At 39.1% G+C, this 17,146-nt stretch overlaps 1 protein-coding gene across 1 annotated transcript in view; it reads right to left on the bottom strand.

Moving 5' to 3' along the window:
• Positions 1–265: 265 nt before the first annotated feature.
• Positions 266–17,146, bottom strand: part of CDKAL1 (CDKAL1 threonylcarbamoyladenosine tRNA methylthiotransferase) — a 657,675-nt gene continuing 640,794 nt past the window's right edge. Inside the window, exon 16 of the mRNA XM_087438080.1 lies at positions 266–301. Within this exon, the coding sequence (XP_087294206.1) occupies positions 281–301 (21 nt within the window). The 3' untranslated portion in view covers positions 266–280. The remainder of the gene's footprint in view (positions 302–17,146) is intronic.

The following is a 17,146-nucleotide window of genomic DNA, read 5'->3' as shown; positions in this document are numbered from 1 at the left end:
GTGCTGGCCACTAGGTAGTGAAGTTGGCTTAAGACAGTTTTGTTATTTAGAATCTGTATAAAATGATCCAGAGCCCAGCGGTTAAGGTTCGGCATGTTCCACTTCGGTGGCCCAGGGTTTGGTTCGGCAGTGCAGAGCTGTGCTACTCATCTATCAGTGGCCATGCTGTGGCGGTGGCTCACGTGGAGGAACTAGAAGAACTTACAACTATATACAACTATGTACTGGGGCTTTGGCGGGGTAGAGGGGAAAATAAAAAAAGGAAGATTGGCAACAGATGTTAGCTTAGGGCGAATCTTTCCTGCAAAAAAAAAAAAAAAAGATTCATTATACATGGGACATTTTAAAAGTTGGTTCTTTGTAAATAGCATTGTTTCATTAGGAAGTTCAACTCCTCTTCACTTCTAGGTTTCTTCTCTGAGTTTTATCAAGCATGCCTAGGCATTTCCTCAAAGAAAATCTGACTATCTTTAATTCATCTTTGTCTCATTATTAGCAAGTCTTGTCTCAACTCTGTATGGATTAGTGAACTATTTCCAAATTGTAATAACTCTAAAGACCATTACTCATCTTCAATGAGATGACTCCTGTGAAGGGCCTACTATTGTGCCTGGCAAAATGAAAAAAGCATATGTTGGTTTCTTTCCGCTTTCTTTTGATTAAGAATAATACATGTCTTCCAAGAGTGGTTTTATAAGTGTTGGTTCTAGCTAGTGGCAAGGATTGAGACTTATTGAGGTATTCTTGTAGACCTGCCATGTGTTATTTCAAATTCTTTGAAAAATTATCTAAAGCAAATTATTGAAATTAAATAGCAAATTGAAATTCTTTCCAATTTTCCAATATTTTCCTTTTTCTCCTTTTTATCTCTAATTCTTTCTCTTTCTCTAATCCTTTCTGACAATAAGATGACCGGTTATAGTAAGTCATAAGTGTAGGGAGAAAGGAAGTGGTTGACAGCTGTGAGGATGACAGTTCTGGAAAGTCTTCATGAATGACAGTGAGCTAAGGTCTCATTCTTCTGGTGCTTTCCTCATGTGAATGGGCAGTGAACTTATAGCCTCTTTTTTTCTTAATGTTTTGTGGCTCATGACATAAGAAATGTGCCTATATTGAAATTTCTTAGGAAAAAGCTAATGATGAGTAGAGGAAGTAAATTCATTATTTTGTAAGTGCCAGGGATAGCGATTGTAGGAGATACGAAGACCCAAGAACCTCAAATCCTTTTAGAAAGTAGGTGGAAGAATTCATCTTAAATAAATTCAATGACCTCATAGATAATTATCCTTTCAAAAATCCATAGTTAGACAGTAATAGCAAAGCTCATGTAGGTATTATTCTCTATAACTATAAAATACAAATACTGACGTTTAAGGAAACTGACTTGAGAGAATTTGATTAATTTTAAGAGCTCATCAAAACAAATTTTCTGCCCAGAGCAGTGAATCGCAATTCAAAGCAAATCTCCACTGGTAATTTGAAAGTTATCCCCAAAGCTATTTTAAAGCTTTCCACCAGTTCAAATACTGCATCCACTCACAGGAGATGAATTATAAGATTAGTGTTTGTTAAGTAAAATTATTTGACTGAGTAATTTTGGATGGGGCAATGATTTAACAAATTAAGGAAGAAATAATAGTTCTTAGGCAACTAACACTATAGCTTTATAATAATACATGTGGTTTTGTTAAGATACTCCAAATAATCTGTTATACGACTATACATTATAATGCCAACATTTCCATATTAGGACATACACACAAAGATATAACACTCCTGAAAACCATTGAATATTTATAGTTGCTAATTATAAACACTCAGAAAAGAACACTGAATATATATCAACGTCCGAAACAAGGCATTTGTTGCCCACAGTGATTGACATAACCAATAGATTTCTTTTTTTTAAAGATTTTATTTATTTATTTTTTCCCCCAAAGCCCCAGTAGATAGTTGTATGTCATAGCTGCACATCCTTCTAGTTGCTGTATGTGGGACGCGGCCTCAGCATGGCCGGAGAAGCGGTGCGTCAGTGCACGCCTGGGATCCGAACCCGGGCCGCCAGCAGCAGAGCGCGCGCACTTAACCACTAAGCCACAGGGCCAGCCCACCAATAAATTTCTTAGTATTTATTTTAATATGGACTGAAAGTGAAAACTAGTTAGCTAGCCTGGTCAGTTAGATGTTGATTTAACACCGTTTTCAGTGCTTTCTGACACATTTCACACCAACATATGCAAAAATGGGTAGTGTTACAGTAGCAATATTCTTACTAATTCTTGGTCAGTTGGTTGGCTAAATGAAATATATGATTAAAGTTGTGGAATAAAAAACGACTTTAAAGTATATGAGCGTCTATTTATTTGAATCTTTTTCCTATAGAACCAGAACATTTTCTTTGATTATAGGTCTAAAGACTGGAATCATCTTTCTTGTATAAACCACGTCTGTAAGCACCATCTTCAATTCCCAGTTTCTATTTCTTTAAAGAGGAGTGAGCATTTGGTCAGTTGTGAAGAAATCTCGGTGCAAGGTCCTTCTGCTCTTGCACAGCTTTTTCCTCTATTGCAGGTATCTTACATTTTTGTTAGCAACCCACCTTTGTCACATCTTTACAAAGCACTCAACTTAGTTTCCATTGAAATTACAACCACGTTTCCTTCTTCTCAAACTCACATTTCACTTCCATAATACAATTTAAATAAATTACATATTTATTACATAGTTATAATAAGTAACATGTCATTTTGGGGACAACTGACCCCTATTGGGAGCAGCAGTCCAGGCATAGTGTACAGCGGCTCCCGGAGCTATTTCCTGGGCCTCGATGTAGCGTAAGCTGTTTCATGGCTTACAGGGGAAGGAGAGCCAGGCAGGGGTGTCCGTTAAGTGGTGGCTTGCCATGAGAGCTTCTACTGAACTTCCTAGTTTGAATATGTGTATTTTGATAGATAGCGTTTATTGTTTTGGCACTTTGTATTCTATGTGTTTCCTTATCTTTTGATTTTCACATTTTTCATTCAGTGTGCAGACAATCGAATGATTTGTATTGTAATTGCTCAAAGTGTGCACCCTCTGGAGAAAACCACGCAGGGCCGAGAGAACATGGGCTGTCTGCAGAGCAGTTCAGTGTTTTCCAGTATCTGTCCTCGTGATTTGTTGTTTGTCACAGCATGAGAGATTTATAATGAAAATTTCTATCTACATAGGCTAAAGGGGGCTCTGGGGAGCTTTTGTGAGTCTGGTGTGATCTGTGATACAGGACTATTCTCTACCATTGATTACTCTGATTTTTGCTAATAAAATGTCTTCAGACATTTTTATATTAAATGTGTGGCATTTCCCAGACATATTCAATAGTCAGTTTCAGTAATAAATTTTCCTTAGTGATGAGAGCCCTCCCATTGTGTTGTTTGGGGGTGTGAGATGGGAGAGAAGGAGGGCTGGGTGGGGGCTACATTCATATTCATTGAGTTTCCAGAGCTCATGAATTAGGGCGTGCTCTATGAAACAAGAAACAACTCTGTGTTGTTTCTCTTTTTAAAAATTGGATTAAAACATTCACTCTACAGCTATTAGAATGGCTAAAATCCAAAAAATGGATAAAACCAACTGCTAGTGAGAATATGGAGCAACAGGAACTCTCTTTCATTGCTGGTGAGAATGCAAAATGGTACCGCCACTTTGGGATACAGTTCGACAGTTTCTAACAAAGCTAAACACACTCTTACCATACACGCCAGCAATTGTGCTCCTTGGTATTCACCCAAATGAGCTGAAAACTTAAATTCATGCAAAACCCTGCATGCAGATGTTTATATTAGCTTTATATGTAATTGCCAAAATCTGGAAACAACCAAGATGTTCTTTAATAGATAAATTAATTTGTGAATGGATAAACAAACTGGTATATCCATATAATGGAATATTATTCAGTGATAAAAAGAAATGAGCTATCAAGTCACAAAAAGACATGGATGAATTTTAAATGCATATTTCAAAGTGAGAAAAGCCAGTCTGAAAAGGCTACATACTATATGGTTCCAACTATATAAAATTCTAGAAGAAACAAAACTTTAGAGATGATAAACAGATCAGTGATTGCCACGGATCCAGAAGATGGAGGACAGGGCTGAACAGGTGAAGCATAGGGATTTTTTTGGACAGTAAACTTTCTATATGATATTGTAATGCTGAATATAAGACATTAAGCATTTGTCAAAACCCATAGAAAGATACAGCACAAAGAGCAAACCTTAATGTATACAAATTTTAAAAAATCATTCTGGATGTTAGAGGATCCCAGGATGGGATGCAAAATGTGGCAAAAGAATCTGAACGTATCCCAAATGCATGAAACAATCTCACTGAAGAGGGTGGTGGAATTAGGAAGTTCTGATCCGTCTTACAACATGGATTGAAAACATTATGCTAAGTGAAATAAGCCAGATACAAAAGAACAAATATCGTGTGATTCCACTTATATGAGGTATGTAGAATGGGCAAATTCATAGAGACAGAAAGTAGAGAAGAGGTTACCAGGGGCTAGGGGAAGGGAGAATGAAGAGATAATGCTTAATGGGTAGAGAGTTTCTGTCTCTGTAATGGAAAAGTCCTGGAAACAGAGGTGTTGGTTGCACAGCATTGTGGATATACCAAATGCCACTGAAACGTTCACTTTAAAGTGGTTAATTTTATGTTATGTGAATTTCACCTCAGTTTAAAAATGAAAGGTAGAATTCTAGCCATCAGGAGGAGGGATTTTGAAGGGCAATGTCAAGGTCCCTCACATGACCTCTTGCAAGCAATGGTGAAGTATAGCTCTATATTTAGCTGTTCTCTCAATGACCAATGGAAATGGTGTATGAACAAAGGAAAATGTAACAAATGACCCCTAACATTTATAGGACATTATATTTTACACCCTACACAACATTGTATCCACATTAGCTTCTTTGATTCCTTGGAGGGGACTTTTTCCTGTGATTATATTAACTTAGGTCTAGAGTCCTTACTCAGGAAAACTCTTGTTGTGGTTTAATTGAATTTAATCCACAGAATCAGACTGAATTTTAATACATTATAGATTATCAGTGACACCATTATTCTGTTTAACAATTAGATCTATCAGACAGTGGAGCAGGGCTGGCAGTAACTGTCAGCATAAATGCCTTCCCCAGTACAAATAAGCCCTCTTCAAAGTCCAGAGAATGTCTTGACATGAAGTCAGTCAAAAAAAAGTTGAAAAGTAAAAGATGTCCTACCTCTGTACTCATTGGAACCACTGGCCCAAGACACTGCCTGATGTTCAGTGATAATTCTATATAAAAGATGAATCTAAGGATTACATTTCATCTATTACTTAATTTCAGTAGTTTCTTGGTCTTTGTATGCTTCTCGCAGGATAATTTTATTGTCTTTTTTTCCCTCCTAAATCTAATTTTTATTTAATGTCATAAATACTTCCATTCCTTTGCATAATTATTTCCCCCTGGATTCACTTTGGGGTCAGACTGTGGACAATACACTTGAGAATGAGCAGACGATTCTTTCCAAGGAGGTGGCCTTTGTCGGTGACCTGAGGTCTAGGAGCTGTTGGAGCACAACAAGAGGTGATGCTGAGAACTAGATAGAAAGGTTGCAGTAGAAATTTAAATGTCTCATCATCTGAATCCTCCTTTGTCCCAGGAATATTGAGGTAGCAAACCTAAGGCTAGCCTCGGACTTGTGCCTGTAGACGATCTTTTCATTAAATATAATTTTTAAAAGGTAGCTGAAACAGCTCTTGTCATTCCCAGAATGGACATGGGCTTAGAGGGGAAATTTTAGAAAAACTCTCAAGAGAAAAACGTTAAATTAGAAAATAAGATGATGAAATCACACAGTGCATTTTGGTAGCTGTAGAGAAAAGACACTTCTTTTTCCTCTGAAAAACTGGTCAGAGCACGATTAACCCAGGGTGTAAGTGGACAACATGAAAATGAACAAGAAGCTTCAGTGCTCAAGCCTGTATCGCAGAACTGGGCGCTCAGGATGGAGGGAAGGAAACCAGGGTCTGAGTGAAACATCCACTAGCTCTGCCGCATCAAGGCCCCTGACCACCAGGAAATTCAGGAGTGGAACAGATGTTACTGGATTACGCCCAACTCTCATTCACAGGTGCTGCACATTTCTTCACCAGGAAGAAAGAAAATGAGATTTACCCACGTGTTTTCACTTATAAACTCAAATCAAGGTCCAGAAGTGAAGGAAAAACTTGGAGGGGTTGACTCAATTCTCCGCTAGATACTTCTTTCCCTATCTTCAGATGTAAGAACGAGGCTACAGGAAATGAAACGAGCCGTCTAATGGAAATTGATCAGGTCCCTAAATGCTGGCGTGAGTGGGCAGCTGGCGAGGAAGGCGGACTGAGCCTCAACTGGGGAAAAGGCTGGGTCTGGGCAAGGATGGCTTTGATGCCTCTCTATCATTTCTCTGTCTCCCCTGTTTTGCTTCCTTTGTTCTCTGACTACTGTAAGCCTCAAATCCAGAGCCTTCCTCAAGCAATGCTAAGTAGAATTTATTAACACTTATTTTTCATTTTTTTAATGATAACCTTCAGGTATGGCAAATGACATAGGTTTTCTATTTGTAATCCAAGTTTTCTCTTAAAATAGATAAATTTGGGGCTGGCCCGGTGGTGTACCGGTTAAGTTTGCGTGCTCCACTTCGACAGCCCGGGGTTCACGGGTTTGGATCCTGGGGGCAGACTTATGCACCGCTCATCAAGCCATCCTGCAGCAGCGTCCCATGTATAAAGTAGAGGAAGATTGGCACAGATCTTAGCTCAGCCACAATCTTCCTCAAGCAAAAAGAGGAGGATTGGCAGCAGATGTTAGCTCAGGGCCAATCTTCCTCACCAAAAAAAAAAAAAAAAGAAAAGAAAAAATACATAAAATAAAATAAATTTAACTTTCCAAAGTGATTGATTGAAAGTAAACTATGAAGTAAACAATTCTGCTGATGGTACTTAGCTGTGACAAAAAAGCACGAGGTTTGAAACCTCGTGATCAGACAAAGCCTTTCTGTTTGTTAACGACAGCTAATGTTTAATGAGCATCTACTATGGATAGGCCACAGTGCAGAGCATTTTTCACAGCTGATCCATCACAATCCTGCAAGGTAGGTATTATGAGCCCCTTTTGACAGAGAAAGAAGTTGAGTCTGAGGTTAAATTTCATTGTGAAGATCACACAGTAAGAGGAGAAGCCAGGATCTAAAAACTCAGGTCTAATGTTCAAAGCTTTAAGCTTTCCGTTATAACACACTACCCTGGGTTCTTCCTAGCAGAGTGGGGGCCGTCCCCTGGGATCTGTGAGAAGAGGATCTCCATGAAGACCTGCTGGAGAAACTCCCTTCCACAAAGGGCATTTACCATCTGTGTCCTTCCCCACCTTAGATCTCAGAAGTCGCCCATATTTCCTTCTCCCCTCATTTGGTTCCTACGAGCCTGTTTTCATCATTTTCATTCCAAGTCTGAACACTTCTTCCACCTCGAAACCCTCCTTCTGTCCCACCATTATGAAAACACCGGTCTTCCACAATCTAGTCCTCTAACACGTTGTGCTAGGAAAAGGCAGTGTCCGTTGACCTCGGTGCAAATTAGAACATAGCAAAGAGTCCGAGTCTTAGAGTTGTCAGACCTCCATTTCCATGAGGAGGAACTCAATTTTCACTCATCCTCCAGCAAGAGATTAGCAGCTTGAAATCACTTTGACAGTGTCAGTTGCTCTATTGCATACCACAGGGAATTTTAATTTCAGCCTGTGAAATTGTAATTGCTTCTCAAGGAGAAGTGAGGAATCCTGGGTAATGGCCACAGCCAAGCTCAATGTCAGAGTTGCCAGTTGCTGCCACATCAGATATTACTCGCTGTTATTCAAAAATCATTCCAGCTTTCCATGTGGGAAGTTGCACTGGGTAGTGAAAGTAAATTAACAGAAACTGTCAGCTGTTCAGAACAGCACAGGCAGCAGTGTGACAGAGGTGGGTGACCTCCCATCAAAAAAAGGTAACTTTTTTTCTTTTTTTGGTGACGATAAAGAGTTTCACAAACAAATTTCATTACTAAAGGTATGCAGCTAAATGATGTCATTATTAAGCAAAAAATTATCTGGTCCATGACAATGATAAGATTAAAGCTGCGAATTTCTATTCCCTGCTTCCTGGAAAGAGCTGGGGGGGGAAGTGGCCCAAAAGAGTAATTAAAACAATGAAGATCGCAAGTCCATGTCAGGTTGATGTTCGCAATGGATTAAAATTCCCTGCTATCAAAATTAAACTGTCTGAGAAATTGCTTCCTGGCTATGTTTGGAATAAAGGGAATTTGGAGCTACCACATCTGATTGCAAAACATTTACAGACAGATAAAATTATCTACAAAGGGAAAGACCTGTTACCTGCTACCCTCTGAAGATAGTGGAAGTTCTGACGAGCACTAAGTGGTTCTGAAATTGATTTTTTTTTTTAATACTGAGGGTCAGAGAGGAAAGAGAATGGGGCTAAACATAATTGCTTAGGAAAATAGATGCAGTCTGTGGCATTGCTTTTTTGTTTTAAACATTAGAGAAAATTCAGATGTGGGCCTTCCTTTTCCGCATTTGATGATTTTTAGGGCAAATTTCATGTCCTAGATTTCACTTTTCCGATTAAAGAAAACTTGCCCTTAGAAAGTCCTTCCACCTGGGACAGCTCCTCTTAAAGATTATCCCACCCTAGTCACCTCTCTCCAATCTTCTATTCCAGTCTTCCTGAAACTCTACTGCACCTCTCTGCCTGGCGAAATCTACTCATCTTTCAGCAGTCTGGTTTATAGTCCTTCTTGCTCCACGATCTCATGACACCTGCCCCTGCCCCTTTCAATGTACTTAGCATTTTTTGCCTCCATCTTCCCTGGCCTCACCTTCCTTTAGAAAGCCTTCGCAGGGCCGACCCCGTGGCTTAGCGGTTAAGTGCGCGTGCTCCGCTACTGGCGGGCCCGGGTTCGGATCCTGGGCGTGCACCGACGCATCGCTTCTCCGGCCATGCTGAGGCCGCGTCCCACATACAGCAACTACAAGGATGTGCAACTATGACATACAACTATCTACTGGGACTTTGGGGAAAAAAAGGAGGACGATTGGCAATCAATGTTAGCTCAGAGCCGGTCTTCCTCAGCAAAAAGAGGAGGATTAGCATGGATGTTAGCTCAGGGCTGATCTTCCTTACAAAAAAAAAAATAAACAAAAACCTAATTAAAAAAAAAAAAAAGAAAGCCTTCGTGGACCTCCCAAGCCTGGGTTAGATGTCCCTCCCATGCTCTGATAATTCCCCTGTATTTTCTACCTTGAGTAGTGGGGTTACAATTGTCCCCAAACTTCACAAAGGTAGGGATAGTGTCTGTCTTGTTAACTTTCTTTATCCCAATGCCAAGCACAGTGCTTGGCACACAGGAAGTACTCACCGAAAATTTGCAAAGTTGTTGTCTTTCACCTTCACAAGCATCTGCTTGTGCCCTGCCCACCCCCTCATCAGACACATACTATGTATATTGCACAGGCTCTAGCCTGAGAGTGGTAAAGCAAACTGGTTAAGAAAAGGACTCTAGAACCAGATTGCCTGGGTTATATTCGTAGCTCTGCCATTTACCAGCTAATGACCTTGGACAAGTCACCTCTCTGTCCCTCAGTTTTCTCATCTAGAATAATTGTTCTTTCCTCAGGGTGGCTACAAGGATTAAATGAGCTAATATATTTAAAGTGCTTGGCTCTACATAAACGGTAGATACTATTATTACGACGACGATGGTGATGAGGATGAGGATGAGAATGTTATTATTTACTATCACTATTACTGCTACATGCATCAAAGGCATTTTTTGCTACTGCTTCTATTTGCCTTGACTCTGGTGCCAACCCAACCAACCCTCGAACATGATTTCCAAAACCAGTAATGGCAAACTACAATGACTTCCGCTTCCTCCGAAGTAGTCATCCAGGACCCTTCTCCTTATTTCTGTTCTATTCCAGGTTCTCCCGCCATCTCCATTCCTGGATTTTAGCATTGGCTTCCTGTTCCCACTCCAATGATAGAACAGAAACTCCAACTACAGTGGCTTAGACTTATCTTCTCATTGCCTCAGAGAGCGCTTGCTAGCTCCAGTCACAAGGCCTCAGATCTTAACCCCAGCTACTAAGTGTTGAGAAATTTTCCCTACTGATAGAGGATGAGTTAGGATGTTTTATCTTTTAAAGTTGTATATAATGAAAGTCAACATTTATGGTAACAGAATTATGGCATGAGCTAATCAGCCCCTGAAACACTGAGTAGTCCTGGAACCATGGGACTGTAAGCGACTCTAGTGGGTGGTCTATAACCTGTGTGCACTGAACAAGGGAATTTGGCCCAATCAAAGATATCAAACGTGGTGGAGAGTAAATGGGGCCATTGGGTCAGACTTGGGGGGAAAATGTGAAGGTCTGCACTGCTCTGGCTTTGGAGAAGGCAGAGATTCCAGATCTGATGCCTAAAACCAAGAATAATGATCACTATACTACAAAATATAACACAGTTGTCACAAAGAGTCTATAAAACTCAGGAGGGTAAGGAATATGAGTTCCTTTTCATAACTCCACTCAAGTTTCTTTTTAAAACTCAACCTTGTATAACTCCATTCCAGTGGAGAGACAAAAGTCAATCCGGGTCAACTCAGCACAGTGTGCCCAATGCCTTTTCTCTGGGGTTGCAACTAAGAAATCAGGAAATGGCGCCAGTTGCAGGGTCCCAAGCTGGCATCAGCCTACTTAGGCATTTTCTTGGCTGTTAGGGGAACTTTAGGGGATGCACTGAGTTATGATACATTTCTGGACACAGGTCAGTCCAGAGTTAAACCACCAAACATCCCAACACCAAAGAGAGTACTTGGGATCTCTGTTCAGAAATGCTTCAAAGTAGAAGGAGGACCTTCAGCAAGTCACTTACCTCCTCTTAACCTCAGTTTCTCCATCTGTAAAATAGGAGGATCCAGCTTCATATTCTTTGTGAGCCCTTCTTGCTCTCACTGGAGGCTGACCTGCAGGGTTTGCCACCTCTGCCTTTTCCAGCAAGACCAGGTTCCGGGTGAAGGGGAGAGACACACACTGATCCCCTTTTATTAAGCAATGAGAAAGAGCAGACTTGCTGAGCAACCTACTCAAATCTCAACTCAAATTTCAAAGATTATTGTCAGAAAGTTTAAACTCCTGACACATTACAGAGAAACAGGCTGTTTAGAATTGATTACCAGGAGGCAGCCAGTGGTGACTTCCTGGGAGTTTACCTTTGTGGCTTCAGTGTTGGGTTGCCACAGGTTTTGCTTTCAATATTATTTGGAATTACTGCAGCTCCTCAGACAGACAGCTCAACTTTGTCACATAGCGTGAGGGAAAGCTGGTGTTAAATTGCTTTCTTTCCCCCACTTTCTTTTTGATTTGTGTGTCTGAAGGCATCAAAAATATTCTTCAACCTGAAATACAACATTTTTAGTTACTGAATTTTCTTGTAGCTTGTATAATTCTGATTGCTCAAGACAATCTGGTTTGATAAGATTAAATTTTTTAGAGTGGTATCCAATCAACTTGTACTTTTTTTTATAAGATTGCTTTGGAACTTTCAACCTTTCTGACTTCAAAAATCTTGGAGGATGTTGCGTTAAGAGAGAAAAAGAGAAGAGGGATCTTAATTGGAGGCTTGGGAATCTTACCCTGCATGGACGGGTTAGAGATCTTATACTTAGGAGGAATGGATGAGAAGAAAAACTATTGGAAAATGAGAGCCAAAAAAGATATAAAATCAGGAGAGGTGGGAAGTAGTCAAGAGCAACAGCCATAGCAGACCTTCCTTTGGAGGTTTACAGATCGTTCTCTTAAATGACACAAAATCCAACCCATCCTGAGAGTTTCTCCATGTAAAACATTTTAAAGTAGATTTTAAAGGATCCTTTACTTCCTCTAAATGGGATCCAGACTCTATAAGCTCCACTCCTGGTTCATTGTCTGTCTGACTTCTGATTTTACTCTTGGATATGGAACCAAATAAGAAGTGATATTGACTATTCACCCTTGTTTCCTAGGTGAGACACTGTGCTGTAATCAGGTTACTTATTCAGGCCCCAAACATAGAGCTGAGACCAAATTATAGTCTAGTTTTTCCACTTTTGTAGATATGACAAGTTTTTTTTTTTTTTTTTTTTTTGGTGGGGAAGATTGGCCCTGAGCTAACATCTATTGCCAATCTTCCTCTTTTTGCCTCAGGAAGATTGTTGCTGAACTAACATCTGTACCAATCTTCCTCTATTTTGTACGTGAGATGCCACCACAGCATGGCTTGATGAGTGATGTGTAGGTCCACCCGGCATGTGAACCCACGAACCCTGGGCCGCCAAAGCAGAGCATGCAAACTCAACCACTATGCCACTGGGCCAGTCCAAGACATGACAAGGTTTAACACTTCAATGGGCCAATAATCAGGAATTTAGAATTTTTGTGAAGTTTCGAATTGAGAGTAGTGGACCATGACTTGGTGTCTATGGATAGCAGAAGCCCCTCCCTTATATCTCAAATGACATCAAGTAAGGTTGCAGAAATCATACTGGCTGAAAAAACATAGAAACAAAAAGCCAGGAGCATCTGCTCCCTTAAGATCATGGCCTGAGACAGTTATCACAGGTGGCTTTTGGGTTAAGTATTCACATCCATTTATTGAGAACAGAACATATGAATTCTTAACTGAACAGGTGTGTTAACAGAATTTGAGATACAGAAGATCAAAACTAGGAAGCTGGAGTCACTCATTTGAATCACAGTAGATAAGCAGAGAAGGTAGCAGGTGCTGGAGGGATAGAGGGTTGCTAGGTCTCCAGAAGCTATTCAGTGTGGAAGTGCCAAAGCAAGATTAAGGATCAAAGGTGCTGAACTACAAAGATGGGAGCTTGACTCTTACTGAGGCACTTTCTTAATTAAAATAATAATGGGATCCACACATCCGGTCCAGTTATGTGTTACAGCAACAGTTGTACAACAAACAAACCCCCAGTATCAGCAATACTAATGTCAGTAATAGCAATGACAAGAACAACCACCAACTGGCCGAGCTGAGGCTTGCTAACAGCTCTCCCAGAAATGCACACATTTGGAAGCTTGGCAGCAGATATAAAACTCAAAACCAAGATTTAAAACCAGAGATTTAACTTACCCTAAACCTTGCTTCATGGTCCCTGAAAAAGTGATTACTACATTGCATGTTTCCAAAAGTGTCAGTATAGGGCAAGGTAAGGGGAACCCCTTGGCCTGAAGCATTGATAGCATCGATGGCCTGAGAACCAGTCTTCTTCCACATTGTCACTGCTTATCTTTCCAAACAGGAATCTCTCAGGGCCTGCAATGTTTAGAAGCCTGTTTAGAAGCCTACAGTGGCTCTTCCTTGACTGTCTAATAATGTCTAGATTCCTTAGCATGGCATCAAAACCCTTCATAATGCGACCTGAGTTTATTTCTTAGTCTAATTTCCAGTCACTTCCCTTAGATATCCTTATATATATATTTGCCCTAGCCATACTGTGTCTCAAATTCACCATGTACTTTTATACTATAATGCCTTTTTAATTTTGGTAAAATATGCATAACATAACATGTATCATTTTAACCATTTGTAAGTGTATACTTCAGTGGTGTTAAATATATTTACAAAGTTGTGTAACCATCACCATTATCTATATGTAAAATCTTTTCATCATGCCTGTGTCTGTGTCTGTGTCTATGTCTGGCTTTTTTCACTAAGCATAATGTTTTCAAGGTTCATCCATGTTGTAGCATGTATCAGAATTTCACTGTTGTTTTAAGGCTGAGTAATATTCCGTTGTATGTATGTACTATATTTTGTTTGTGCATTCATCCACCAATGGACATTTGGGTTGTTTCCATCTTTTGGCTACTGGGAATAATGCTGTTATGAACATTGGTGTATAGATATCTGTTTGAGTTCCTGCTTTCAGTTCTTTAGGATATATAACTAGGAGTGGAATTTCTGGGTCATATGGTAATTTTAGGTTTAAATTTTGAAGAACGACCAAACTATTTTCCACAGTGGCTGCACCATTTTACACTTCCATCAACAATGTATGAGCGTTCCAACTTCTCTACATCCTTGCCATTTGTTATTTCATTATTATTATTTTTTTTAAAGATTTTATTTATTTAATTTTTTCCCCCCAAAGCCCCAGTAGATAGTTGTATGTCATAGCTGCACATCCTTCTAGTTGCTGTATGTGGGACTCGGCCTCAGGATGGACGGAGAAGTGGTGCCTCGATGCGCACCCGGGATCCGAACCCGGGCCACCAGCATTGCAGCGCGCGCACTTAACCACCAAGCCACAGGGCCGGCCCTCATTATTATTTTTTTTTTGATGGCAGCCATCCTAATGGGTCTGAAGTAATATTTCATTGCGATTTTGATTTGCATTTCCCTAATGACTAACGATGTTGAACATCTTTTCATGTGCTTATTGGCCATGTGTGTATCTTCTTTGGAGAGATGTCTATTAAAGTGCTTTATACATTTTTAAATTGGGTTGGTTGCTTTTTGGTTGTTGAGTTATAGAAGTTCTTTATATATTCTAGATATTAATCTCTTGTCAGAGATACAATTTGCAAATATTTTCTCCCATTCTGTAGATTGTCTTTTTGCTTTCTTCATAGCGTCCTTTAATGCACAAAAGTTCTTAATTTTGATGAAGTCCCATTTATCTATATTTTTCTTTTGTTGCCTCTACTTTTGGCGTCACATCTACGAAATTGTTGCCAAATCCAATATCATGAAGATTTTCCCCAATGTTTTCTTCTAAGAGTTTTATAATTTTACCTCTTAAGTTCATTTAGGTTGTTTACCTACTTTGAGTTAATTTTCATATATGGTTCAAGGTAAGCATCCAATTTCATTCTTTTGTATGTGGATATCCAGTTTTCCCAACACTATTTGTTGAAAAGACTGTCCTTTCTCTATTGAATAGTTTTGGTATCCTTAAAAAATCAAATGACCATATATGTGAGGATTTATTTCTGGGATCTCTACTCTATTCTATTGGTCTATACGTCTGTTCTTATGCCAGTGCCATATTGTTTTAATACTGTTGCCTTATTGTTAGTTTTGAAGTTGGGAAGTGTTTGTGAGTCTTTCAACTTTATTCTTCTTTTTCAAGATTGTTTTGGCTATTTGGGGCCCTTTGCAATTCCAGACGAATTTGAGGGTTGACTTTTCCATTTCTGTAAGGCTGTTTGATAGGGATTGTGTTAACTCTGTAGCTCACTTTGGGTAGTTTTGATATTTTAACAATGTTAAGTCTTCTTATCCATGAACATAGGGTATCTTTCTATTTATTTAGATATTTTAAAACTTCTTTCAGCAATATTTTTTAGTTTTCAGCATACCTATCTTTCACCTCATTTGTTAGATTTATTCCTCAGTATTTAATTCTTTTAGATGCTATTGCAAATGAAACTGCTTTCTGAATTTCTTTTCGGATTGTTCATGGCTAGTGTATAGAAACACAACTGATTTTTGTGTTTTGATCTTGTAATCTACAACTTTGCTGAATTTGTTTATTAGCTGTAGTAGATTTCTTGTGGATTCTTTGGGATTCTCTCTATATAAGATCATGTCGATGCAAATATAATTTTACCTTTTCCCTTCCAATTTGGATACCTTCTATTTCTTTTTCTTGGCTAATAGCTCTCACTAGAACTTCCAGTAAAATGTTGAATAGCAGCAGTGACGGCAGGCATCCTTGTCTTGTTCCTGGTCTTAAGGGGAGAGCTGTCAGCCTTTCACCACTGAGTATGGCTAGCTGTGGGTTTTTCATAAATACCTTAAATCACGTTAAGGAATTTCCCCTCTATTCCTAGTTTTCTAAAAGGTTTTTGTCATGAAAGTGTGTTTGATTTTGTCAAATGCCTTTGCTGTGTCAATTGAGATGATCACATTTTTTTCCCTTCGTTCTATTAATATGATGTATTACATTGGTATATTTTATGTTGAACCACCCTTGCATTCCTGGGGTAAATCCCACTTGGTCATGGTGAATAATCCTTTTAATATGCTGTTGAAGTCAATTTGCTAGTACTTCGTTGAGTATTTTTGCATCTATATTCATAAGGGATAATGGTTTGAAATTTTCTTTTCTTGTGGCATCTTTATCTGGCTCTAATATCAGGGTAATGTTGGCCTCATAAAATGAGTTAGGAAGTGTTCCTTCTTCTTCCATTTTTCAAAAGAATTTGAAAAGAATTGGTATTAATTATTCTTTAAATGTTTGGTGGAATTCACCTGTGAAGCCATCTGGTCCAGGACTGTTCCTTGCTCTTGCTGTTCAGGGGAAAGTCTAGTGTTTAAGGGAAGAAAGTCTTGCTGCAAGGCATTTTCTTAAGAGGGCCAAGCCCCACAAAAGAATTTTCCCAGGGACCCCTACCAACATACCTAGTGTAATCTTATGCTTCACTCACCAGATATGTTTAAATTACTTCTGGTTATTTCAAAACAAATTACACCTGCAAGGGTAAAGATATCACACAAATTCCTCCTGTAAGGGCAAAGATTCACAAGATAGCACCAGGAATTACCTTCAGGATTGAGTGTCATCAGTCATTCCAAAGTGACTCTTTGAGGGAGATAACACTCAATTTAAAAGTAAACTGTAGTTTATAATTAGACTCATTACTTACGTATACATTACATGGATGGTATGCTTTAGTTCACAGAGGTTGGGCCCAAGTATAAAGAGTCATAAGTAAATACCATGCTTTATATCTATTTGCAAATCTTTAAGTCTGTTTAAACACCATATGTTTTACTCTTGTTTATGGAAATTGGGGGTAAAAACAGAAGTTAAAATCTTGGACCTTGGAATCAGACAGTCTGCGATAACATCAATAGTTATTATGATTAATTAGGCATATTAAAAGCAGATTAGGTAAACCCAAGAGTGGAAGTTCTTAGTTCTTCAGGTTTTTCTGAACTCTTAAGTTTTCCCTTACCTTGATCTAAAGGTTTGTCTTTTTTTTCCATTTTTTTTTTTTCTGGGCACTTGCCTCATCACTAC

Source organism: Ceratotherium simum, chromosome 13 (genome assembly GCF_057802395.1).
Source record: "Ceratotherium simum simum isolate JZ-2026a chromosome 13, ASM5780239v1, whole genome shotgun sequence".
In the NCBI taxonomy this organism is placed as follows: domain Eukaryota; kingdom Metazoa; phylum Chordata; class Mammalia; order Perissodactyla; family Rhinocerotidae; genus Ceratotherium; species Ceratotherium simum.
This window is presented reverse-complemented; position numbering and strand designations above follow the sequence as displayed.